The following is a 26978-nucleotide window of genomic DNA, read 5'->3' on the forward strand; positions in this document are numbered from 1 at the left end:
GGCAGGCACCTATGGTCAGTAAGATACAGTATACAGTTGAAGTCGGAAATTGACATACACCTTAGCCAAATACATTTAAACTCACTTTTTCACAGTTCCTGACATTTAATCCTAGTAAAATTCCCTGTCTTAGGTCAGTTAGGATCACACACTTTTTCAGTTCTGCCCACAAATGTTATATGGGATTGAGGTCAGGGCGTTGTGATGGCCACTCCAATACCTTGACTTTGTTGTCCTTAAGCCATTTTGCCACAGCTTTGGAAGTATGCTTGGGGTAATTTACCATTTTGGAAGACCCATTTGCAACCAAGCTTAAACTTCCTGACAGATGTCTTCAGATGTTCAGATGTTCAGATATCATCTATTTTGTGAAGTGCACCAGTCCCTCCTGCAGCAAAGCACCCCCACAACATGATGCTGCCACCCCCATGCATCACAGTTGGGATGGTGTTCTTCAGGCTTGCAAGCCTCCTGCTTTTTCCTCCAAACATAACGATGGTTATTATGGCCAAACTATTTTAGTTTCATCAGACCAGACGACATTTCTCCAAATGTATGATCTTTGTCCCCATGTGCAGTTGCAAACAGTAGTCTAGCTTTTTTATGGTGGTTTTGGAGCAGTGGCTTCTTCCTTGCTGAGCGGCCTTTGAGCTTATGTTGATATAGGACTCGATTTACTGTGGATATAGATACTTTTGTACCTGTTTCCTCCAGCATCTTCACAAGGTCCTTTGCTGTTGTTCTGGGATTGAGTTACACTTTTCGCACCAAAGTACGTTCACCTCTAGGAGACAGAACGTGTCTCCTTCCTGAGCAGTATGACAACTGCATGGTCCCATGCTGTTTAAACTTGCATACTATTGTTTGTACAGATGAACGTGGTTCCTTCAGGCGTTTAGAAATTACTCCCAAGGATGAACCAGGCTTGTGGAGGTCTACAATTTATTTTCTGAAGTCTTGGCTGATTTCTTTCGATTTTCCCATAATGTCAAGCAAAGAGGCACTGAGTTTGAAGGTAGGCCTTGAAATACATCTACAGGTACACCTCCAATTGACTCAAATGATGTCAATTATCCTATCAGAAGTTTCTAAAGCCATGACATAATTTTCTGGAATTTTCCAAGCTGTTTAAAGGCACAGTCAACTTAGTGTATGTAAACTTCTGACACACTGGAATTGTGATACAGTGAATTATAAGTGACAATTGTTGGAAAAATGACTTGTGTCATGCACAAAGTAGATGTCCTAACCAACTTGCCAAAACTATAGTTTGTTAACAAGAAATTTGTGGAATGGTTGAAAAATGAGTTTTAATGACTCCAACCTAAGTGTATGTACACTTCCGACTTCAACTGTATCTGGGTCAAGACATCTTCTCCCCTAGCCACCAGCAGAGAATGAGGTGGTCATTTAAAGGTCAGTAAAGACCGTCGGTCACAGCAAACATGCTTCCCAGTCTAAACAGTTTGGGTATATATTATGATTTGTCCACTTTTGTGTTCGGCAGGTTTTTTTTACGGCTGTTTGACATTCTTCTTGAGGCCTAGTCCAAGTTTGGTAGCCGAAGTCTACGCCCTCTTCGTCTGTGGTTGGTCAGCAGTTATTTCTTGCCATTCAACAAAAGACAAATAGTTTTCAGAAAATAAAATTCGCTTGAGAAATACTGCACCAAACATCTTAGTGAATGTTAAATTGTGCAACTAAGACCTTCTCTGCAAAAATGTCAAAATTCATTACAGATTTCTTGATTTATCTTAGATGAATTCTGACTATTTAGAGGAAGTGTTATGGCTATGTTGTTTCTACGTTGGCTCAAGAAGACAAACTAATATTTCTGCTTCTTTCTCATTTTTCAAGCAGTCTTTTAGGGGAGTTTGCGAGGCACAGAAGTTTTCTTCACCAAGCCGAGTTCTGCTAGGATCAAACCAAATCTAGTATGCGGGTGCCTTAACACAACACAGGCAAATAGGGTCTGGGTGAATGGTGGTTGAGAAATATGTTGGATAGGAGACTATGGGCCATCTTTTTTAGTGACTTGCTCATGCTTACAATATGCACGTCTTGATAGAATTTCAGAAGACGGAGAACACTTCGTCTTCTGTAATTCCTCTTAGATGTGATATTCGCACCTGTCAGCAGTTTCAGCAGAGACTAAAGTTAAAATCAAATATCCTTTCAAATCCTGTCTATAGTCCTCCATCACTTTTAAATATCCCTCAGATTCAGAGACCACAGACTGTAATGGATTCATAATGTCATCTCTAGAACATCAAACAATTTCTAAAACTCAGATCTTTTCATCAACGGAGAACAGAGATATAAAAAAATACTGTACTTTGAAAGGCTGTGCATCGCTTGACAATTGAGGGTTTTCTTTAAGATGATTGATTTAATGCTTGAGTCGGGTACTGAGCAATGACAAACTCAATCCCAATGAAGGGATGAAATACAGCAGTTGACTGTTGAATCAGATGACAAGGTGACCCCTGTAAAACTCATCTTCACAGAATGGACAGAATGAGACAAGGTCATTAGGAGGGGGGGCACATTGACCAAGTTCTAACAGTCAGTATCTAAATAATATATGTGAAAAGGTTGATAGTGTATCTGGTTAAGTTGTCGCCAACGAACATGGCTGACCTTTTACAGTTTTGTGTAACTTAATCTTTTACTTATTGTCTACATAATGTTGCTGCTAATGCCTCTTATGACCAAAAATAATTTCTGGACATCAGAAAAGCAATCACTCACCACGGACTAGAAGAAACGTTTTCCTTTAACGAGTCAGACAAGAAGGATATCCTGCTTTCACTGGAACAGGCCCAGATCCACGCCTTTTGCGTGAAGAAAAGACGCCGGAAAAGGGGACGCAGATCGGGGATCCTTCTGAGAAGCCGGAGGCGAGCAAGTAAACTCCCAATGCCTTCCATTAGTGCAATCGTTAGAAAATAAAAAATTGATGATCATCCTACCAACGGGATCTCCAAAACTTTAACATCCTATGTTTCACCCAGACGTGGCTGAACGAAGAAACGGACAATATAGAGCTGGCGGGAATTTCCATGCACCGGCAGAACAGAGATTCTACCTCTGGTAAGATGAGGGGTGGGGGTGTGTGTCTTTTTGTCAATTTTTGTCAAACAGCTGGTGCGCGATGTCTAATATTAAAGAAGTCTCGAGGTATTGCTCGTCTGCGGTAGAGTACCTTATGATAAGTTGTCGACCACACTATCTACCAAGAGAGTTCTCATCTGTATTATTCGTAACCGTCTATTTACCACCATAAAGCGAAGCTGGCACTATGACCACTGTCAACCAACTCTATAAGGCCATAAGCAAAGAAGAAAATGCTCACCCAGAAGCGGCGTTCCTAGTGGCCGGGGACTTGAATGCAAGCTAACTAAAATCAGTTTTACCAGATTTTTACCAGCATGCAACCAGGGGGACAAAATCCTAGACCACCTTTACTCCACACACAGATGCATACAAAGCTCTCCCCGCCCTCCCTTTGGCAAATCTGAGCATAATTCTATCCTCCTGATTCCTGCTTACAAGCAAAAACTAAAGCAGGAAGTACCAGTGACTCGCTCAGTACGGAACTGGTCAGATGACGCGGATGCTAAACTACAGGACTGTTTTTGTAGCACAGATGGAATATGTTCCGGGATTCATCCAATGGCATTGAGGAATACACCACCTCAGTCATTGGCTTCATCAATAAGTGCATTGACGACATCGTCCCCACAGTGACTGTACGTACATATCCCAACCAGAAGCCATGGATTACAGGCAACATCCGCATCGAGCTAAAGGCTAGAGCTGCCGCTTTCAATGAGCGGGAGACTAATCCGGAATCAGATGGTTTAGTCACCAAAAATACATTGGAAGTAAAATGCATTAAAAAAACAAATAATGAAAGAAAAGCATTGTATGTTAGAATTTTGTATAGGCCACCATGTACTAACAGTCAGTATCTAAATAATATGTGTGAAATGCTTTATGGTGTATGTGAAGTAAACAGAGAGGTCTACTTAATTGGAGACTTGAATATTGACTGGTTTTTATCAAGCTGTCCACTCAAGAGGAAGCTTCTCAATGTAACCAGTGTCTTTAAATCTAGTTCAGGTTATTAATCAACCTACCAGGATGTTAACAAACACTACAGGTACATGCATTGATCACATTTTTACTAATACTGTAAAACTTTGGATGCAGTGATAACAATATAGTGACTATATCCAGGAAAGCCAAAGTTCCAAAAGCGGGGCCTAAAATACTGTATAAGAGGTCATACAAAAGATTTAGCTGTGACTCTTATGTGGATGATGTTAAAAAATATGTGTTGGTCTGATGTGATTAATAAGGAGAATCCAGATGCTGCACTTGATGAATTTATGAAAGTCCTTCTTCCAATTATTTATAAACATGGACATGTTAAGAAACTGACTGTTAGAACTGTTCAGGCTCCATGGATTGATGAGGAATTGAAAAACCGTATGGTTGAAAGAGATGGGGCAAAAGGAATGGCTAATAAGTTTGGCTACACATCTGACTGGCTGACTTATTGCAAATTGAGAAATGATGTGACTAAACTCAACAAAAAGTAGAAACTGTATTATGAAGTCAAGATCAATGATATAAAGAATGATGGAAACAACTTTGAAGTACTTTAAATGAAAATATGGGCAGAAAGACAAATTCAATTCCATCTTTCATCGAATCAGATGGTTTATTCACCAAAAAACCATTGGAAATAAAATGCATTAAAAAAACAAATAATGAAAGAAAAGCAGTGTATGTTGGAATTTTGTAAAGTTGGTACTGGCATTGACAACTTACATGGAAAGATACTAAGGATGTTACTTGACTATATAGCCACTACTATCTCTCATAGACCCACTCCAATTCTCATACCACCCCAACAGATCCACAGATGACGCAATCACAATCGCACTCCACACCGCCCTTTCTCACCTGGACAAAAGGAACACCTATGTGAGAATGCTGTTCATCGACTACAGCTCAGCATTCAACACCATAGAAGCTCATCACTAAGCTAAGGCCTCTGGGACTAAACACCTCCCTCTGCAACTGGATCCTGGACTTCTTGAGGGGCTGCTCCCCAGGTGGAAAGAGTATGCAACAACATGTCTGCCACGCTGATCCTTAACACTGGGGCCCCTTGGGGGTGTACTTGTCCCCTTCTGTATTCCCTGTTCACACACGACTGTGTGGTCAAACACGACTCCAACAACATCATTAAGTTTGCTGATGACACAACAGTGGTAGGCATGGACAACGATGAGACGGCCGATAGGGAGGAGGTCAGAGACCAGGCAGTGTGGTGCCAGGACAACAACCTCTCCCTCAATGTGAGCAAGACAAAGGAGCTGATCATGGACTACAGGAAAAGGCGGGCCGAATCTCTGCCCAGAAGGCCAGCATCCCGGAGTCGCCTCTTCACTGTTGACGTTAAGACTGGTGTTTTGCGGGTACTAATTAATGAAGCTGCCAGTTGAGGACTTGTGGGGCATCTGTTTCTCAAACTAAACACTCTAATGTACTTGTCCTCTTGCTCAGCTGTGCACCGGGGCCTCCCACTCCTCTTTCTAGTCTGGTTAGAGACAGTTTGCGCTCTTCTGTGAAGGGAGTAGTCCACAGCATTGTACGAGATCTTCAGTTTCTTGGCAATTTCTCGCATGGAATAGCCTCAGAACAAGAATAGACTGAGGGGTTTCAGAAGAAAGGTCTTTATTTCTGGCCATTTTGACCCTGCAATGGAACCCACAAATGTTGATGATCCAGATACTCAACTAGTCTAAAGAAGGACAGTTTTATTGCTTCTTTAATCAGGACAACAGTTTCCAGCTGTGCTAACATAATTGCAAAAGGCTTTTCTAATGATCAATTGGCCTTTTCAAATGGTAAACTTGGATTAGCTAACACCACGTGCCATTGGAACACAGGAGTGATTGTTGCTGATAATGGGCCTCTGTACACCTATGTAGATATACCATAAAAAAAACTGCCGTTTCCAGCTACAATAGTCATTTACCACATTAACAATGTCTACACTGTATTTCTGATCAATTTTATGTTATTTTAATGGACAAAAACTGTGCTTTTCTTTCAAAAACAAGGACATTTCTAAGTGACCCCAAACTTTTGACGGTAGTGTATGTAAATTAAAGTATTTTGTTTGTAATGTCTTTTCATTATGTGTCGCACCTCAGTAAGACTAGCTGTCGCCTTTGGCGTCGGCTAATGGGGATCCTAATAAATCAAATAATAAGTCAAATCAAATATTGGCCTTGTGTCAAGCCTGCCAATGTCACTACAAGGGAAGGGAAGAGAGGCAGAGGGTAAACCTAGAGCTGTAGCAATTTCAATTAGGAGGCTCCAAATCACACTCTCCAATCATTAAGTGAAGTCGTCATGGGTTTTCAACAGGATTCTCCAAGCTGTTTTTCTCTCTATGGGACTGATGCAACTGTCCAACTGAAGTGTATTGTCCCTCCCAAAAACTGACACTGAATAGCAAAGATGGATTTTCCACAGGAGTCACATTATGTGAATAAGACTTGGGATAAATATAGTCTTTAGACCCTTTCGACTCCCCTCCCTGGCCTTATTTGCATGCAATCATTTGTTAGATTTGTATCAGCATGCTGATCTGGAAGGGAAAAGTCCCTTGGGCTCTGGCTAGCGAGCCAGAGCAAATAATGGACTGTTACACGGGGAAAACTACGGAGACGAGCTCCCCGAAAACAAAGCTTCAAGACAAGTGGCTCTGTGTAACAAGAGCCTGAAGCAATCCCAACTCCCTCATTCTCCTACACGTAACCACCCACACATCCAACTGCCCCTGTCCTTCTCCATCCAATTCCTCCACAGACCCAGTGAAATGACTGTGTCCTGACAAACTCATCACTACATGTTTGTGGGAATAGATATCTGGAGTCGTGCCCTGGCCAGAGTTCTATTGTTTTGTCAGAGTGCAGCAGGAATTTCCTTAAAGTATCTAACTGCTCTGACAGCAGTAATTAGATGGGTCTGGAACGAGGGAGGCAGTGTAAGAGGATGAAAATAGACATGCCTTGGTGGTGAGGCTAAGTGAACGCTCAAGTGAACGCTGAAGTTTGTAACGTTGGCAATGACTCATTCTAAAATCTTAGCTCTTATTCTGTTTCAGTCCCGCTTTGTTTACCACGTTACACACCATGAGGATGAATCTGAACTTGTCTGAAATCTGGAGTGGCTGAGGACGAGGGAGCGAGGAGAGGTCATTTATGGTATAAGGGGGAAATACACCAGTCAGAGAAGGGGAATGAAGCGGCGAATGTAGACAGGCAGGGAAATGCATGTGAATCAGACTGATTAGAAACAATGGCATTGCTGTGATCAAAGCCAGCAGAAATCCCACCAGCCCATCTCACTTTAACATGATTAGTGTCATCCCTCATTTGACAAGCCTGCCAGGGAGGTAGATCTGAGACGAGTGGGGGAGTGAGCAGAGGAGAGCAGAGCGCCCGACCAGTTGTTTATTCATGGTTCCACTAGCTCTTATTATGATATTGTGTATCTTCCAAAAAAGAATAATCCTAACTTTGGGATGTTGTTAGGAAATAAATTACAGGCATGTGACATAAAGTAGATTGGGAAGAACACTTACTTAGGTGAAGATATATGCTGTTTGAAAAGCTTTGTGTGATGATTGCATGGTAGGTAACAGTGGATGCTGGATTGTTTGCAAAACTTGATCTTTCAAGGTAGGTACTGTATCATGTGTTGCAACCTGTCACACATGTGGCCTACATAACTGCAGCACTTGACGTTCTCAAGCTCAACGTTGCCAAAACATTGCAAAACACTTCAATCATTGTTATTTATTTATTATTTAAGTACTGTACAATCGTGGCCAAAAGTTTTGAGAATGACACAAATATTATTTTTCACAAAGTCTGCTGCCTCAGTTTGTATGATGGCAATTTGCATATACTCCAAAATGTTATGAAGAGTGATCAGATGAATTGCAATTAATTGCAAAGTCCCTCTTTGCCATGCAAATGAACTGAATCCCCCAAAAAACTTTTCCACTAAATGTCAACCCTGCCACAAAAGGACCAGCTTACATCATGTCAGTGATTCTCTCGTTAACACAGGTCTGAGTGTTGACGAGGACAAGGCTGGAGATCACTCTGTCATGCTGATTGAGTTCGAATAACAGACTGGAAGCTTCAAAAGGAGGGTGGTGCTTGGAATCATTGTTCTTCCTCTGTCAACCATGGTTACCTGCAAGAAAAACGTGCCGTCATCATTGCTTTGCACAAAAAGGGCTTCACAGGCAAGGATATTGCTGCCAGTAAGATTGCACCTAAATCAATAATTTATCGGATCATCAAGAACTTCAAGGAGAGCGGTTCAATTGTTGTGAAGAAGGCTTCAGGGCGCCCAAGAAAGTCCAGCACGTGCCAGGACCATCTCCTAAAGTTGATTTAGCTGCGGTATTGGGGCACCACCAGTACAGAGCTTGCTCAGGAATGGCAGCAGGCAAGTGTGAGTGCATCTGCACGCACAGTGAGGCGAAGACTTTTGGAGGATGGCCTGGTGTCAAGAAGGGCAGCAAAGAAGCCACTTCTCTCCAGGAGAAACATCAGGGACAGACTGATATTCTGCAAAAGGTACAGGGATTGGACTGCTGAGGCCTGGGATAAAGTCATTTTCTCTGATGAATCCCCTTTCTGAATGTTTAGGGAATCCGGAAAAAAGCTTGTCCGGAGAAGACAAGGTGAGCGCTACCATCAGTCCTGTGTCATGCCAACAGTAAAGCATCCTGAGAGCATTAATTTGTGGGGTTGATTCTCAGCCAAGGGAGTGGGCTCACTCACAATTTTGCCTAAGAACACAGCCATGAATAAAAAATGTTACCAACACATCCTCCAAGAGCAACTTCTCCCAACCATACAGGAAGTTTGGGGATGAACAATGCCTTTTCCAGCTTGATGGAGCACCGTGCCATAAGGCAAAAGTGATAACTAAGTGGCTCGGGGAACAAAACATCGATATTTTGGGTCCATGGCCAGGAAACTCCTCAGCCCTTAATCTCATTGAGAACTTGTGGTCAATCCTCAAGAGGCGGGTGGAGAAACAAAAACCCACAAATTCTGACAAACTCCAAGCATTGATTATGCAAGAATGGGCTGCCATCAGTCAGGATGTGGCCCAGAAGTTAATTGACAGCATGCCAGGGCGGATTGCAAAGGTCTTGAAAAAGAAGGGTCAACACTGAAAATATTGACTCTTTGCATCAACTTCATGTAATTGTCAATAAAAGCCTTTGACACTTATGAAATGCTTGTAATTATACTTCAGTATTCCATAGTAACATCTGACAAAAATATCTAAAGACACTGAGGCAGCAAACTTTGTGAAAATGTATATTTGTGTCATTCTCAAAACTTTTGGCCATGACTGTACATTGAGTGGGGAAGATGGCCAAAGAGCCTTTGTTGATGCCCAATGCGCCAGCTGGGTGCACCAGTGGAGTGAATAAAAAGTGTGCTGTGGTCTCCTCAACAAAAAAATATTGGGAGTAAAACAAGGTTCAGCAATGATAAAGTCTACTATTATTGTGATTTCTGGTGCATATTCAAGGTCAAATAGAGCATAGTCTCTTCCACATAAACATAATTGTCCTCTAAAAGGCAGGGATGCATCCCAAATGGCATTCTATTAGCAACATTTTAGTGTAGTATTTTTGACCTGAGCCCTATGGGCCCTGGTCAAAAGTCTTGGACTATGTAGGGAATAGCGTACCCTTTGGGATGCAAACCATGTATACCCCCTCAGAGCTAGACAGGGCCTGGTGCTCTAAAATCGAATTGTATTTGTCCCATACTTCGTAGACAACAGGTGTAGAATAACAGTGAAATGCTTAGTTTAAGATAAAATAAAATGAAATAGAAATGGTGACACAAGGAATAAATACAGTACACAGTCAATAACAAAATAGAAAATAACATAGCTATATACAGGGAGTACCAGTCCCAAGTCGATGTGCAAGGGTATGAGGTAATTGAGCTAGCTATGTACTGTACATTTACTGTAGGTTGGGGTAAAATGACTAGGCAACAGGATAGATAATAGACAGTAGCAGCAGTGTGTGTGTGTGTGTGTGTGTGTGTGTGTGTGTGTGTGTGTGTGTGTGTGTGTGTGTGTGTGTGTGTGTGTGTGTGTGTGTGTGTGTGTGTGTGTGTGAATGTTATGTGTGTGTGGGCGTATGTAGACTGTGTGTGTGTGTTGGGGTGTCAGTGTAAGTTGTGTGAGTAGAGTTCAGAATCTTCAGGATAACCACTAAAACAATTAAGTCCCAGATAGGGAGCACAGCCTTTCTAGCTAGGTCCTAGAGGGCTTCTTCCACTGTCTGGCATTATCCACCCAATTTATCCACCTGATTTATCGACCTACTTTAGGAGGATTACCCCATCAATTGCCCATTCTTCACAGAAAGGAGGGGCACCAAAAAATGAAACTAAGATTAACAGATGATTTTCTGAGGCATGGTTTTTCACAGAAAGTGGTCCTATTTTAAATCCAGCTAAATTCCAACAAGTCCAGGGATTGTGGCACTTTTGTCTGCCAGTGAAATTTGCTCCACTCATCACAAAACCCCTCTGTAGTCTTTTCTTTCTCCCACACTCTCGTATACTACCAAAACGGTTTCGAAAGGGTTCTACCTGGAAACAAAAGGGTTCTACCTGGAAACAAAAATAGTTATTCAAAGGGTTCTCCTATGGGGACAGCCAAAGAACCCTTTTAGGTCTAGATAGCACCTTTTTTACTAAGAGTGTACAGTGGGGCAAAAAAGTATTTAGTCAGCCACCAATTGTGCAAGTTCTCCCACTTAAAAAGATGAGAGAGGCCTGTAATTTTCATCATAGGTACACGTCAACTATGACAGACAAAATGCGATTTTTTTTCTCCAGAAAATCACATTGTAGGATTTTTTATTAATTTATTTGCAAATTATGGTGGAAAATAAGTATTTGGTCACCTACAAACAAGCAACATTTCTGGCTCTCACAGACCTGTAACTTCTTCTTTAACCTCTTGGGGCTAGGTGGGACGCTAGCGTGCCACCCGTGGTGCACTCCATCAACAGCAGGTGCATTTCAAGAGCGGCAAATGTGAATCCAAATAAATGTCAAAATTCTAATTTTTCAAAAATGCATATGATGCAGCTTTCAAGTTGAAGGCGATTGATCTTGCTGTTGGAAAAGGAAATAGAGCTGCTGCACGGGAGCTTGGTCTTAACCTGTTATGGCTAGGGGGCAGTATTTTCACGGCTGGATAAAAAACGTACCGATTTAATCTGATTATTAGTCCTGCCCAGAAACTAGAATATGCATATAATTATTAGCTTTGGATAGAAAACACTCCAAAGTTTCTAAAACTGTTTGAATGGTGTCTGTGAGTATAACAGAACTCATTTGGCAGGCCAAAACGTGAGAAGATTCTGTACAGGAAGTACCCTGTCTGACCATTTCTTGAACTTCTTTGCCATCTCTATCCATTACAAAGGATCTCTGCTCTAACGTGACACTTCCTACGGCTCACATGGTCTCTCAGAGCCCAGGAAAAAGCTGAATGACTTAATTCAAAGCCCTGGCTGAAACACACGAGCGCTTTTGCTAAGTGGTCTATCAGAGGACAAAGGGCTTAGGCTCGTGCACTGGCCGCCCCCGTCTTTCTGTTTTTCCCTTTATTTGCCGAAACACAGATTCCCGGTCGGAATATTATCGCTTTTTTACGAGAAAAATGGCATAAAAATTGATTTTAAACAGCAGTTGACATGCTTCGAAGTACGGTAATGAAATATTAAGAAATCGTTTGTCACGAAATGCGCCATGCGCGCGACCCTTATTTAGCATTCGGATAGTGTCTAGAACGCACGAACAAAACGCCGCTATTTGGATATAACGATGGATTATTTTGGACCAAACCAACATTTGTTATTGAAGTAGAAGTCCTGGGAGTGCATTCTGACGAAGAACAGGAAAGGTAATCAAACTTTTCTAATAGAAAATCTGATATTGGTGAGTGCTAAACTTGGTGGGTGTCTAAATAGCTAGCCCTGTGATGCCGGGCTATCTACTGAGAATATTGTAAAATGTGCTTTCACCGAAAAGCTATTTTAAAATCTGACATATCGAGTGCTTAACCTCTTGGGGCTAGGTGGGACGCTAGCGTGCCACCCGTGGTGCACTCCATCAACAGCAGGTGCATTTCAAGAGCGGCAAATTTGAATCCAAATAAATGTCAAAATTCAAATTTTTCAAAAATACAACTATTTTACACCATTTGAAAGATAAACATCTCCTTAATCTAACCACGTTTTACGATTTCAAAAAGGTTTTACGGCGAAAGCATAAATTTAGAGTATGTTAGGACAGTACATTTACAAGAGTTGTGTGTAATGTTTTGTCAAGTCAAAGACAGGGTCACCAAAACCATAAAACCAGCTAAAATGATGCACTAACCTTTTACAATCTCCATCAGATGACACTCCTAGGACATTATGTTAGACAATGCATGCATTTTTAGTTCTATCAAGTTCATATTTATATCCAAAAACAGCGTTTTACTATGGCATTGATGTTGAGGAAATCGTTTCCCTCCAATAACCGGCAGTCAAGTCAGCGTAACAAATTAAATAATTAAAATTAGAAAACATTGGTAAAATATTATATTGTCATTTAAAGAATTATAGATTTACATCTCTTGAACGCAATCAACTTGCCAGATTTAAAAATAACCTTACTGGGAAATCACACTTTGCAATAATCTGAGCACTGCGCCCAGAAAAATACGCGTTGCGATACAGACTAGACGTCATGTTGGGGAGATCTAAAATCGAAAATACTATGTAAATAATCCATTACCTTTGATTCTCTTCATCAGATGTCACTTCCAGGTATCACAGGTCCATAACGAATGTAGTTTTGTTCAAAAAAGCTCATCATTTATGTCCAAAAATCTCCGTCTCGTTAGCACATGATGTAAGCCAGCCGGACTTCTCGTCATGAACGAGGGGAAAAAATATATTTCCGTTCGTTCAAACATGTCAAACGTTGTATAGCATAAATCATTAGGGCCTTTTTTAACCAGAACATGAATAATATTCAAGGTGGACGAATGCATACTCTTTTATAACGTATTGGAACGAGGGTACCCAACATGAACTCGCGCGCCAGGTGTCTAATGGGCCATCATCGTTCCATGGCTCTTGTTCGGTCAGATCTCCCTCCAGAAGACTCAAAACACTTTGTAAAGGCTGGTGACATCTAGTGGAAGCAATAGGAAGTGCCAAAATATTCCTAAACCCCTGTGTTTTTCAATGGGATAGGTTTAAAGTCAATACAACACATCAGGTATCCACTTCCTGTCAGAAAATGTCTCAGGGTTTTGCCTGCCAAATGAGTTCTGTTATACTCACAGACACCATTCAAACAGTTTTGGAAACTTTAGAGTGTTTTCTATCCATATATAATAAGTATATGCATATTCTAGTTACTGGGTAGGATTAGTAACCAGATTAAATCGGGTACATTTTTTTTATCCAGACGTGCAAATGCTGCCCCCTAGACCCAACAGGTTAAAGAGGCTCCTCTGTCCTCCACTCGTTACCTGTATTAATGGCACCTGTTTGAACTTGTTATCAGTATAAAAGACACCTGTCCACAACCTCAAACAGTCACACTCCAAACTCCACTATCGCCAAGACCAAAGAGCTGTCAAAGGACACCAGAAACAAAATTGTAGACCTGCACCAGGCTGGGAAGACTGAATCTGCAATAGGTAAGCAGCTTGGTTTGAAGAAATCAACTGTGGGAGCAATTATTAGGAAATGAAAGACATACAAGACCACAGATAATCTCCCTTGATCTGGGGCTCCACGCAAGATCTCACCCCGTGGGGTCAAAATGATCACAAGAACGGTGAGCAAAAATCCCAGAAGCACACAGGCGGACCTAGTGAATGACCTGCAGAGAGCTGGGACCAAAGTAACAAAGCCTACCATCAGTAACACACTACGCCGCCAGGGACTCAAATCCTGCAGTGCCAGACGTGTCCCCCTGCTTAAGCCAGTACATGTCCAGGCCCGTCTGAAGTTTGCTAGAGAGCATTTGGATGATCCAGAAGAAGATTGGGAGAATGTCATATGGTCAGATGAAACCAAAATATAACTTTTTGGTAAAAACTCAACTCGTCGTGTTTGGAGGACAAAGAATGCTGAGTTGCATCCAAAGAACACCATACCTACTGTGAAGCATGGGGGTGGAAACATCATGCTTTGGGGCTGTTTTTCTGCAAAGGGACCAGGACGACTGATCCGTGTAAAGGAAAGAATGAATGGGGCCATGTATCGTGAGATTTTGAGTGAAAACCTCCTTCCATCGGCAAGGGCATTGAAGATGAAACGTGGCTAGGGTCTTTCAGCATGACAATGATCCCAAACACACCGCCCGGGCAACGAAGGAGTGGCTTCGTAAGAAGCATTTCAAGGTCCTGGAGTGGCCTAGCCAGTCTCCAGATCTCAACCCCATAGAAAATCTTTGGAGGGAGTTGAAAGTCCGTGTTGCCCAGCAACAGCCCCAAAACATCATTGCTCTAGAGGAGATCTGCATGGAGGAATGGGCCAAAATACCAGCAACAGTGTGTGAAAACCTTGTGAAGACTTACAGAAAACGTTTGACCTGAGTCATTGCCAACAAAGGGTATATAACAAAGTATTGAGATAAACTTTTGTTATTGACCAAATACTTACTTTCCACCATAATTTGCAAATAAATCTATAGAAAATCCTACAATGTGATTTTCTGGATTTTTTTTTCTCATTTTGTCTGTCATAGTTGAAGTGTACCTATAATGAAAATGACAGGCCTCTCTCATCTTTTTAAGTGGGAGAACTTGCACAATTGGTGGCTGACTAAATACTTTTTTGCCCCACTGTATATGAAAGTGAAGGGTCAGCCAATATAAATAGAATATTACAGAAGGATATTAGTATCAAAAGGTGTCATGGTTAATGTTTGTTAAATACTTTGGTGTGCGCGTGCATGTCTGTGTGCATGCGTGTGTGCATGTGTGTGTTTGTGTGCATGCGTGCATGTGTGTGTGTGCCTGTAAGCACTGCATGTGTCACTCACCCAGAGGTAGCCTTGAGGTAGCAAGGTGCACCCTGCAGAGAACTGTACCGGATTGTGAAGGGCAGCTTCAAGCTAAAAAGGAAACAAAACAAATATTAAGCAATAAAAAATATTACCAGTGACGTGTAGGCAGGCTTCCCCCAAAAATGTACCCCCTGGCAAACTCATCTCTACTTGTTTGTGGGAATAGATATCTGGAGTCGTGCCCTGGTCAGAGTTCTGTTGTGTTGTCAGAGTGCAGCAGGAACTTCCTGAAAGTAACTAACTGCTTTGACACCAGTAATTAGATGGGTCTAGACCGAGGGGGGCAGTGTAAGAGGATGAAAATAGACATGCCAATTCGCAAGAGGCTGAATATTTCTCACCGGAGAAAGCATAGGTGGCTAGCTAGCTAGCTAAAATTGTCTGTTTCTTAAATTAGCCATGCAGGGAGATAAGGATTTGGACTTGTGGTTTTACTTAATTCTCCGTTCTGGCCAATGATTATAAAGGTGATTCTGATCCATTCGTAAATTCGTACATAGTGCCCCTGGCTTGAGAGGATGGAAGTTCAATATGTAGCTAAATGTAGTAGGCTGATGTTAAGTAGCTGACTCATCATTGCCCATGAAAGGAAGTTAGGCTAGTGAAAAAAGCGTGCACTGTATGACGGAGTCATAGACTATTTCATCAACATGAAAGAGAGGAGGATGGCTTTGGCATTTCTCTACAAGTAGGGTGAGTCAACATGTTTTTTCTACTTACTCACACACACACAGAAATCACAACCATGGACAGCCAAATAATTTTTAGCTTATGTTGATTGGACTAAATTGTTTTTGGTATCTTTTAGTTTTCACTGTATTAGCATAGATGATTTGATGATGGTGCTGGAATAGTGGAGACAGCTCCTGTTTTCTTTGCTACGTGCAGTAACTCTCCGTGTATCTAAATCAATAGTTGTTCAGTATCGTTAACCCGAAAATGTCGGAAACATTAACTTGACCATGCTGTCGGTCATGCAACTGTTTGTTACATGCAATACACTTTGTGGACTTCACCAGACAGAGGTTGTCTTTGGTTTTGTGATAAAACAGGTGTGGTTTAATTTATTCTGCCACTGTTTCTTCTTATTGTCTCGGCCTTAGGCCTATATATCACAGTCACAAGGCATATAAATCTAACAGGTTATAAAGCAAACAAAGCACTTATCACAACACAAAGGTTGTAATATGGCTTTTCATTTCTGGCTTTGCTTCCCCAGTGATTTTACCCATGCAACGCTACTGAATATTATATATTGTTTTGTTCATTTAGATAATTAAATATTCATCCCCATATGGTTTAGGTACAGTTGCTCTTCTAGCTGGAGACTGATTTCCCTTGGGATTGACTCTACACATCTGGATCGGCTTATAGAGCCCTGTAAGAGGATTAGATTCAGCCAAGACATAGGCCCGTTTCTCAGTGGTGTGGTATCAATTCACGTGTTCCATCGTCAACACGTGTTACCATGTCCAGCAGATCTAAGTTGTCAACCTGTGAGTGACGTTTATTTCCCTGGAGTCTGACAGGTGTTTTTCCATCTAAAAAGGCCACTCTTTTCATATTGGGAACTTCCTTTCAAGCAGCACTCACAGCACAGTTCTCCTACTGACAAAATGACAGTACCACATTGAGAAATTGCACCAGGCATGGGAAATTGATGGGGATGCACTGTTTCATGTTGAAATAAACAAAGGATGTTTCTTTAAAGCTTTTCATTTGGTAGGATGTCAATCATAATAGTGGCCTCCTGCAACGAAGGCATTTTATGACTGTCTAAAATGGGCTAACATACAGTACCTTGTCAGAGTTTGAACCATGGTTTCCATAGCTCCTACTGTTATAATAGCACCCTTGCCCTTTCACTACAGCACAGACCTCTCCTACCTACTGCCCACAGCCATCTGTAGATTCTGCTTCTCAACACCCCCTCACATACAATAAATGTACATGTACTTGGTTTGTGCTATTTGCACCCTCACAATTGAAAGAGCACAGTTAGTACCTGGGACCTGCAGAACAATTGTAGCCATTATGTTGCTCCTGAATGAGAATTTATTTGGGTATGAATGGATGATGAAAAAAAAAACTTTAGCATCAACTCATTTTCTATTACTAAAAAGTTTGGGAGGGTACAGTATACAGTACATGAAAAACAGGGAATCCACTGGAGGACTTTAAGTGCTATTGGAGTGTGACATTTACCTTGACCATAACAGACCAGTCCAGAGTTGGAGCAGTATGAATCGCTGCAATACAAGGGCTATAACTGGCTAAGCACAGCTCTCAGATCTATGAGTCAGTAGTAAAACAATAGAAATAGACATTCAGAGAATAAGAGCAACAACAGCAGTCTTAGGCCTGGAGGCTTTCAGTGTTGGCCAATGAATAGCTGCTTCTCAATCTTGGTGTCCCCATGAGACAAAGCACTGTCGGCATGCAGCCTCCCTGACCAGCACTATAGCCATGGCTGTGAGGGAATGTTTATTGGTGGTGGTGATGCTGGGCCATGTGGCAAACAGAACATCTAATTGTGTGGTGCTGGGGTGGGAATGTGGCTCAACGAGGTCAGCTATGGATGCTGCACGCCATTTACTGTTGTCCAAAAGGCAGGAAACATCAATCATGGGTAATTTATAACATTCACTTGCCAAATCCCTCCCTCTCTCCCTTGCAGGGTGTGTTTGTAAACACAAAACACACCCCCCCAAAAATTATGCTGGACAGATGACTGCTTCTGCCCATCTGTCCAGTGAGTGCGTTCCTCCACATCCCCTCGGTCTCTCTACATCTATTCACATTCATCACGCAGATGCACTGTCTCTCTCCATCAATCTCTTGCTCTGCCTCCCCTTTTTTCTTCTCTCTCTCTGCTTATAGAGCCCACGTGTTCCAATCTCTCTCCCTCTCTGCCTGTCTCTCCCTCGCTATTCCTCTTGGCTAGCTACGAGGAGTGAGATGTTTTTTGATTGGTAATTAAACGGCAGTAATAATATGGCTCCATATGGAAGCCCTGCGGTTAGAAGGAGGAGGCTGGTAGCTGAAGCAAAGGGACAGCAGCGTAGCGATGGGCTACTGCTGGTTTTGTGGGCTGCAGACAGTGGGTTTTATTAGTCACCGGAGACCGCTGGCCTTTGCAGGTAATTTTCACAGTCAGAGTTTGATTTGTCTCTCTCTCTCAAATATATATATATACACACACACAGTACCTGTCAAAGGTTTGGACACACCTACTCATTCCAGGGTGTTTACATTGTAGAATAATAGTGAAGACATCAAATCTATGAATAACACATATGGAATCATGTAGTAACCAAAAAAGTGTTAAACAAATTAAAATATATTTCATATTTGAGATTCTTCAAAGTAGCCATTATTTTCCTTGATGACAGTTTTGCACACTCTTGGCAGTCTCTCAACCAATGTCTGTTCATTGACCTTTCAACTCTGAACTATACTGTATGTTGAGTGGATTGTTGACTGCTCAATTTTTGCAAATCTTATAATAAGGTTGTTTGAAAGGATCTACAGTCCCCTCTTTAGAATTTCCATGACAGTATACAGAAGATAGCCCTATTTGGTAAAAGACAAAGTCCACATTATGGCAAAAACAGCTCAAATATGCAGAGAGAAATGATGTAATGAGTGCGTTGAGAGTCGGGAAGCAAGTTCAGGAAGTGAGTGTTTTAATAAATAAAATAAACAATGAACGCGAAACACAAACAACGCACCAACATGAAAACAGAGTCAGAAATAATGAAGCCTCGGCAAGGAACCAAAGGGAGTGACATATATAGGGATGGTAATCAGGGAAGTGATGGAGTCCAGGTGAGTCTGACGATGCGTAGGTGCGCGTAACGTCGGTGACAAGTGTGCGGCTTAACGAACAGCCTGGTGACCTAAAGGCCGGAGAGGGAGCACACGTGACAAACGACAGTTCATCATTACTTTGAGACATGAAGGTCAGTCAATGCGGACATTTTAAGAAGTTTTAAAGTTTCTTCAAGTGCAGTTGCAAAAACCATCAATCACTATGATGAAACTGGCTCTCATGAGGAGCGCCACAGGAAAGGAAGACTTAGAGTTACCTCTGCTGCAGAGGATAAGTTCATTAGAGTTAACTGCACCTCTGACTACAGCCCAAATAAAGTAACAGACACATCTCAACATCAATTGTTCAGAGGAGACTACGTCAATCAGGCCTTCATGGTCGAATTGCTGCAAAGAAACCCCTACTAAAGGACACAAATAAGAAAAAGAGACTTGCTTGGGCCAAGAAACACGAGCAATGGACATTAGACCGGTGGAAATCTGTCCTTTGGTCTGATGATTCCAAATTTGAGATTTTTGGTTCCAACCGCAGTGTCTTTGTGCGACGCAGAGTAGGTGAACGGATGATATCCCCATGTCTGGTTCCAACCGTGAAGCATGGAGAAGGAGGTGTGATGGTGCTTTACTGGTGACACTGTTGTGATTTATTTAAAATTCAAGACATACTTAACCAGCATGGCTACCACAGTGTTTTGCTGCGATATGCCATCTCATCTGGTTTGTGCTTAGTGGGACTATCATTTGTTTTTCAACAGGACAATGACCCAAAACACACCTCCAGGCTGTGCAAGGGCTATTTGACCAAGAAGGAGAGTGATGGAGTGCTGCAGCAGATGACCTGGCATCCACAATCACCCAACCTCAACCCAGTTGAGATGTTTGGGATGAGTTCAACCGCAGAGTGAAGGAAAAGCAGCCATCAAGTGCTCAGCATATGTGGGAACACATTCAAGGCTGTTGGAATAGCATTTCAGGTGAAGCTGGAAATAAATTCCACATATTAACTTTTAACAAGGCACACCTGTTAATTTAAATGGATTCCAGGAGACTACCTCATAAAGCTGGTTGAGAGAATGCCAAGAGTGTGCAAAACTGTCATCAAGGCAAAGGGTGGCTACTTTGAACAATCTAAAATCTAAAATATATTTTGATGTGTTTAACACTTTTTTCATTACTACATGATTCTATGTGTTAATTCATAGTAGTGTAAATAGTAAAAATAAAGATGTGTGTGTGTGTGTGTGTGTGTGTGTGTGTGTGTGTGTGTGTGTGTGTGTGTGTGTGTGTGTGTGTGTGTGTGTGTGTGTGCATGTGTATATATATATGTGTGTATGTATGGCGCTGCAGGTCGCCTAGTGGTTAGAGCGTTGGACTAACTGAAAGGTTGCAAGATCGAATCCCCGAGCTGACAAGGTAAAAATCTGTCGTTCTGCCCCTGAACAAGGCAGTTAACCCACTGTTCCTAGGTTGTCATTGAAAATAAGAATTGTTCTTAACTGACTTGCCTAGTAAAATAAAATAAAATTAATATGTGTGTGTGTGTGTGTGTGTGTGTGTGTGTGTGTGTGTGTGTGTGTGTGTGTGTGTGTGTGTGTGTGTGTGTGTGTGTGTGTGTGTGTGTGTGTGTGTGTGTGTGTGTGTGTATATAGCTAGGCCCTTGACCAAATTGAACTAAATGCAGACAGCAAGTGCTAGATTATGCACATCTTTAGTGTTGACAATGACTAGCGGACGCTCAATAATGTAAATCATAATGCTGGAAGGTGTGAACCAGTTCCACCTAAAACGTACAGGAAGCATCGACAGGTACAAAGGCAGCATGTGGGGTTTCCAGCGATGCACACGCCATTGAGGTTGCCAATTCTAATAAGGTGTCAGTGAGGAACCATTTAAAAATCTAGGTTCCGCTAAGGCAATTGTCAGTCAGCAGCCCACTCTCCCTCACCGTCTACTACAGCTGTCTGCCAAGGAGAGCAGACAAGATCCCAGTTGGAGGGGGGAGGATGTAGGGTGGAGGGAGGGAGGCAGGTAAGCCAGATCGAGCGGAGATTTGATGGAGGACTTTGGGGAACGTGGGGAAGAGAGGGGAAGAGGATCAGCAGGTGAGCTAATTAAAGGGGGATTTGTTGGTGCGATGAGAGGGCGGTCTCCCAGCTGCCGGTTCCCAATGACCCAACGCCCGACACTGAGTCTGCCCCACCCATTACCCCAAGGGTGCGCCAGTCCATATGCCGCCTTCAGATTGACACTATGGTTAGTGTAGGCCAGAGCCGCACTGCAGCATGCTAGGAAAACAGGGGAAGGATGTATAGCCATAGATATTCCTACACACATCATCAGGGACTGGCCTTCCCCTCTATGATAGTCACTATTCATGTTTTATATTGCATCAATGGCAGCCAAACAGATATGCATCAACATTTGCTGTCAAAGCCAATAATCTGGCCTGTGATTGAAGGTACTGTCACTGGTAACAGTACACAATAGAACCATGTTTTATACTATTTATACAGTTTACATGTGTTGTCAGGCTTTTGTCTCTGGTTCGACAGAACCAATTAATGTTGTTCTCCTCCTGAGGGAAACACAGGTGGACGTGTGTGTTAACCCTTAAAGTTAAGTTCCTGTGCAGCCGCTGTGAAATATATACTCCACTATGTCTACATTTACCGCACATTAGATGTGTGAAGATTGCTGGGCGTGCTTCTACGAGGCACAAATATCGAACCCAGTGGACCTGTAACGTTATCAATGAGAAGTCACACTGCAGCAAACAGGCTTTGCATTGTCTGTGTAATGGATTATCTTTATTGGAAAGTGTGCTGTATCATCACTGATGGGATGTCTTTTAGAGTGTGATTCCTGAGCTTACAGTTTGGGCCTGCCCAGCAGAGAATTGTGAGTTTGTTTGCAGATGTATTATATTTTAAGCTCAGAATTACAACAACAAAACAAGCCAAGTTAAAGCAACCCAATGGATTTAGGTATAATACACCCAAGGCAAAGCTCCTCCTCCCTCCCCTCCCTTCTCCTATCCTTTCCTGCTCAATACCACATAGTCACAGTGCCCCCCTCCCAATTCCACATAGCAATCTCTCACACGCACTAACAGACACTAATAGAAAACCTCCGCTGTTTATTAACTGATAATTGACTGGCTCTGGCGCCTGCTCCCAACTGCATCCCTCACTGCACCCTCCCATTGCCGTAGGCTACAGTCAGGATGGCCGGGAACTGAATTTCCAGTCAAACTGAAATGAATGGCTGCAGGTAAAGCAAACTAAGCAGGTTAGGACTTTCAGGGGTTTTATTGTGAACATGCAGACAAGACTGTGTGGCAATTCACCATTACCATCCACACAAACTGCCTTGAGCATGTGCTGGAGAATAGGATGTGTTCATTACATGATACATGTTTAGTATTCTGTACAAGGGAATCACAGTGGATTATTTCACAGGAATGTAATCAATAGAGGGTTAGGATTGAACAGTGACAGTCAGGTAACGCCCCCTTCCCAAAAGTAAACCAACACATACACACACACACACACACACACACACACACACACACACACACACACGCACACACGCACACACACGCGCGCACATGTGTATGCACACACAGGCACACACACACAGTCAGTGGCAGTATTTATAGAGACTCTCTAAGACAGCTTCCAGACTTTTAATTTTTATTTCACCTTTATTGAACCAGGTAGGCCAGTTGAGAACAAGTTCTCATTTACAACTGCGACCTGGCCAAGAAAAAGCAAAGCAGTGCGACAAAAACAACAACACAGAGTTACACATAAACAAACGCACAGTCAATAACAGAATAGAAAATAAACATTTAAAAATCTATGTACTGTGTGTGCAAATGTAGAAGAGTAGGAAGGTAGGCAATAAATAGGCCATAGAGGTGAAATAATTACAATTTAGCATTAATACTGGAGTGATGAATGTGCAGATGATGATGTGTAAGTAGAGATACTGGGGTGCAAAAGAGCAAGAGGGTAAGTAATAATATGGGGTGAGGTAGTCGGGTGTGCTATTTACAGATTGGCTATGTACAGGTACAGTGATCGGTAAGCTGCTCTGACAGCTGATGCTTAAAGTTAGAGAGGGAGATATAAGAGCACATGTCTCTGCCACCAATGGGACAGACCTGTGTTTGCTTGTTAGTTGTTCAATATCGTCCAGTGAATCTAACCCAGAAGGATGGCAGGATCAAAGTTGAGACACACTGCTCATGTTATCATTTCATGAGCTGGATGTCATCCAGCGATTTAAATTCCATGAGCGTCAACGGACAGAGATCAAAGTGTCAACCACCTGCTGTGCTTGCAGCCCTCTATTACTCAGAATATTCAAAGTCATTGGAAGACTATGATTAAACCATCTGCAGCAGTAGGAATTCATTGAATAGGGTGCTGCTCTCTTTCTGTTTTTAACTCTTCATTGACCCGTAGCTAAGCTCATAGTGTGGTCAAAGCTCCGGGCTAAACATATGGCTATCAGCTTATTATTAAGCCTAGCCAGGGATGTCTCCTTCAATTTTATAAGTACTGACTGTAGAGTAACGATTGGCTGTCTCCTTTGGCTATCCCACAGATCATATCAGGCAATAACTGGAATGAAGTGGGAGAGTGGTTTTGCATATTTCTGCTCTGAGCGCAGCCTGACATTGCCAGGACATCACAAACTCATAATCGTGACTCAACACAGATTTTTCTCTTCCTTGTGTCCTTCACAGCTGCTCGCTGACCGATTGCAACATGTCCGACTAATGTGATGCAATTTCCGCATGTCGCTCCCTCCGTCCCCGCGGTCATGGCGGGCGGTTCCAACTTGCCTGGATGAAAGCGATGGACTCTCCCCCGATGAATAGGTTTCAAAAGAGGACCACAGGTCAAGAGTTCTCTGTGGCGTCAATCGCCTCCCTCCATCTCTCCCTTCATCCATCTTTCCCTCTCTCTGCCAGGCACAAATCTATCTGCATGAGGCCAAATTGTTCTGGGCTATGGGGATCTCTGCCCACCTATAAGATGTCACAACCACAACGGCGTCTCGACAGGGGTTCTGGATGGCACCAAACGGGAGGCACAGGGTTTAATCCTCCAGATCAGATGGCATGGGACTCAGAACAAAGGGTCCTCTGGTGCCCCCTGAGACAAAAACAGTGGGACGTGGGCACAGTTGCCAAGGCGTCTCTACATAGAATCAAGTAATATCCTGGGTTTGGAATTTCCCCTGTACCATTCTATTGTGGCCTGACTGGCTTGACAAAACAGAAATGCAATGCACGACTCTCTCAAAAATACTAATACATTTTCTGTTTTTGTATGCCGCGACTTGATACATTTTCTGGACAATGTAAAAAAAACAAGCCGACTTATACATTTCTGAATATGAACACGGTAGTCATGGAGGTAGCTAGTGTTCTAGTAAAATCTGGCAGTGGGCCATGTATTGGGTTCAGGTAGAGGGGTGACTGACACGAGTAATTAGTAGAGAAGAACAGAGAGAAGGAGAGAACAAACACAGATCGAAGGAGAGAACAAACCAACACAACAAACAGACAGGAACAATGCAACAGGAACATTCAGAAACAGGGTGGGATGCAGAACTAGTTTGCTTTGTTTTCTTTATAGTGATGCAATGATTTCATATCATTCTGGCACATTAGTCTCCTTTTATATCAAGCAAAAGTAGGCTAAGATTTAGCCCATCTGCTGTGTTCCCATCCTGGTTGTACAATGTGGCTGTGCGCTATCTTGACAGGAACAGAGTGAAGTGAGACGCTGGGCTGAGGGTGGAGGGGTTGAGGACAAGGGTGGCTTTCCCCACTCCCAGGCATTGCTAGAGCACGGATGATTTCCAGTAATTAGTATGTTAAATGTCACAGCAACAGATCAGCCTCATTGTAGATGACCTCACAGTCCAGCCGTGCAACGGCTCAGGCTGCCCCTGCATCTGAACACCAGCACCACACTGTCCTCTGTTGGTATGGAGTGTAGTAAAGAAGACAAGACATGGATGGAAGCAAGCTGAGGAACACTCAACTCTGTTCTCTTATATCGAGGTGGAGTTGACTATTGAGAACTGGTCGCTAGCAACAACATTGAGTCACCATCAGTTGATTCTTTAAAAAATGTCAATTCTGAAAATGCTTACCTGTACCTCAGTGCCGGTCGGTGCAGTTTAAATTGAGGGAAGATAAAACAAATTGAATAAGCATGGCCTTATTTCTATTACAGCATATTGGATGACTGTCATTCATATTCCATTCACCCAGCACAATGTAACGTCAATTGGTTTAGACTACTACGTGATGCAAACATTTTCCCTATACCCATCATTAGAATGCTACAACCTAGCTTCTGAATGAAAGTTTACCACGTAGGTCGAGAGAAAAATTTGAGTCGTCAAGGTGACACATTCAATATCACCTCGCACACGCTTGCCTGCATATAGCTGATCTAGGGTGTAATCATTAGTCCAACAGTTGCAAAAGTTTCTACAAATTCAGGTATGTTTATCCCCGTTTCGTTCTGTTTGCTTCTGTTTAAGAAACATAAAAGCTCTTCCTCAACACGCCTGATCACCGCAAACACAATTCACTTTCATAGCAGCCACATACAAAGACCATGATTATTTGCTCGTTGTATAATTCCTTCTCATATCTACGCGCTCTCCTCCACTCACCATTTCCCTTTGCTTGTGGACTGTAACCAGGCGAAAACCTTTCCAACCCAAACCTTCACACCATAACCATGTCATGACATTGCCCTCTTTGGGTACAGTGAGCACCATCCCCCTCTCTCTGCACCATCCCCCTCTCTCTCTCTCTCCCCTACACCCAAGTTGCTGTTAGGCAGGTCATAAATTCTTGGAGGAGATTCTTCCTCATGGCCAGACAGTATATAGAGAGAGTGAGTTTCATTGAGAAAACAAAGGAATTTCTTCCACCTCACAGAACTTGAGAACTGAACAATATTCATGTTCTGGAGAATGTATAAAAGGTTGGTGAAGCAGCCAGCTACGAACTGGTCCGTTTGGTACAATTTTGTGAAACTCATGAGAGACAATACAGCCACATTACCATGACCCTGTTTATACAAGAGTCTCAGTTGTGAGGCTTGCATCTAATTGTGGTATAAAATGAATGAGTAAAAATGAAAATATTTGTGAAATGATGTGATGCTATGTAATGATGTTAATGTGAGAGAATTGTATTTCTGTTTAAAGTTTCACTAAGTCATTGGCCCGCCCCCAGGAGCACAGACATGACCTGGCGTCATGGGACAGCCCTTTTCTATGTTCCGAATAAAACCCCCACCTGGGTTTTCCCACTTCAGACCAAGCTTACCTCGATTACCAAGAGGGCTAAGGTTTGAGTATAGACCATGCTTCTCTCAATTCAGAGAGGGCTAAGGTTTGAGTAGAGACCATGCTTCTCTCAATTACGAGAGGGCTTAAGGTATGAGTAGAGACCAAGCTTACCTCAATTACGAGAGGGCTAAGGTTTGAGCCCATTGCTGAATTCTTAACCATACCACGTGGTTAAACTCTGAGACTATCTAACCAACAGAATAGGAACAAATCTTTGATACTAATTACTAGTCTGCAGCTAGGAATTCGGTATCATTGAACGTGAAGACCGGCAACCGCTGAAACATCTATTCTTTAACAACATTGCTGAATGTTACACTGAACTACCCATTTTAACCACAGGAGAGAGAGTGAGTGTGCGGACAAACTCTCCAACAGAAACGAACTTTCCAACAGAGATCAAGACGACACACTGAGCGTAAATATATATATTGATTGCAATTATTTCCGAATGAGTGAGTGTTCATGTGCAAGGGATTAGCATTTAATTGTTATAATTATCAACTTTGTAGTGTCTTTTAT

General features: G+C 42.4%; 1 protein-coding gene across 1 annotated transcript in view; it reads right to left on the reverse strand.

Annotated features, from left to right (window-relative positions):
* The window catches only part of LOC106582977 (rho guanine nucleotide exchange factor 10-like protein), a 137892-nt gene that overhangs the window by 34887 nt on the left and 76027 nt on the right, over positions 1-26978 (reverse strand). Inside the window, 1 exon segment of the mRNA XM_045705436.1 lies at positions 15210-15281. Within this exon segment, the coding sequence (XP_045561392.1) occupies positions 15210-15281 (72 nt within the window).

Source organism: Salmo salar, chromosome ssa22, assembly GCF_905237065.1.
Source record: "Salmo salar chromosome ssa22, Ssal_v3.1, whole genome shotgun sequence".
NCBI lineage: Eukaryota > Metazoa > Chordata > Actinopteri > Salmoniformes > Salmonidae > Salmo > Salmo salar.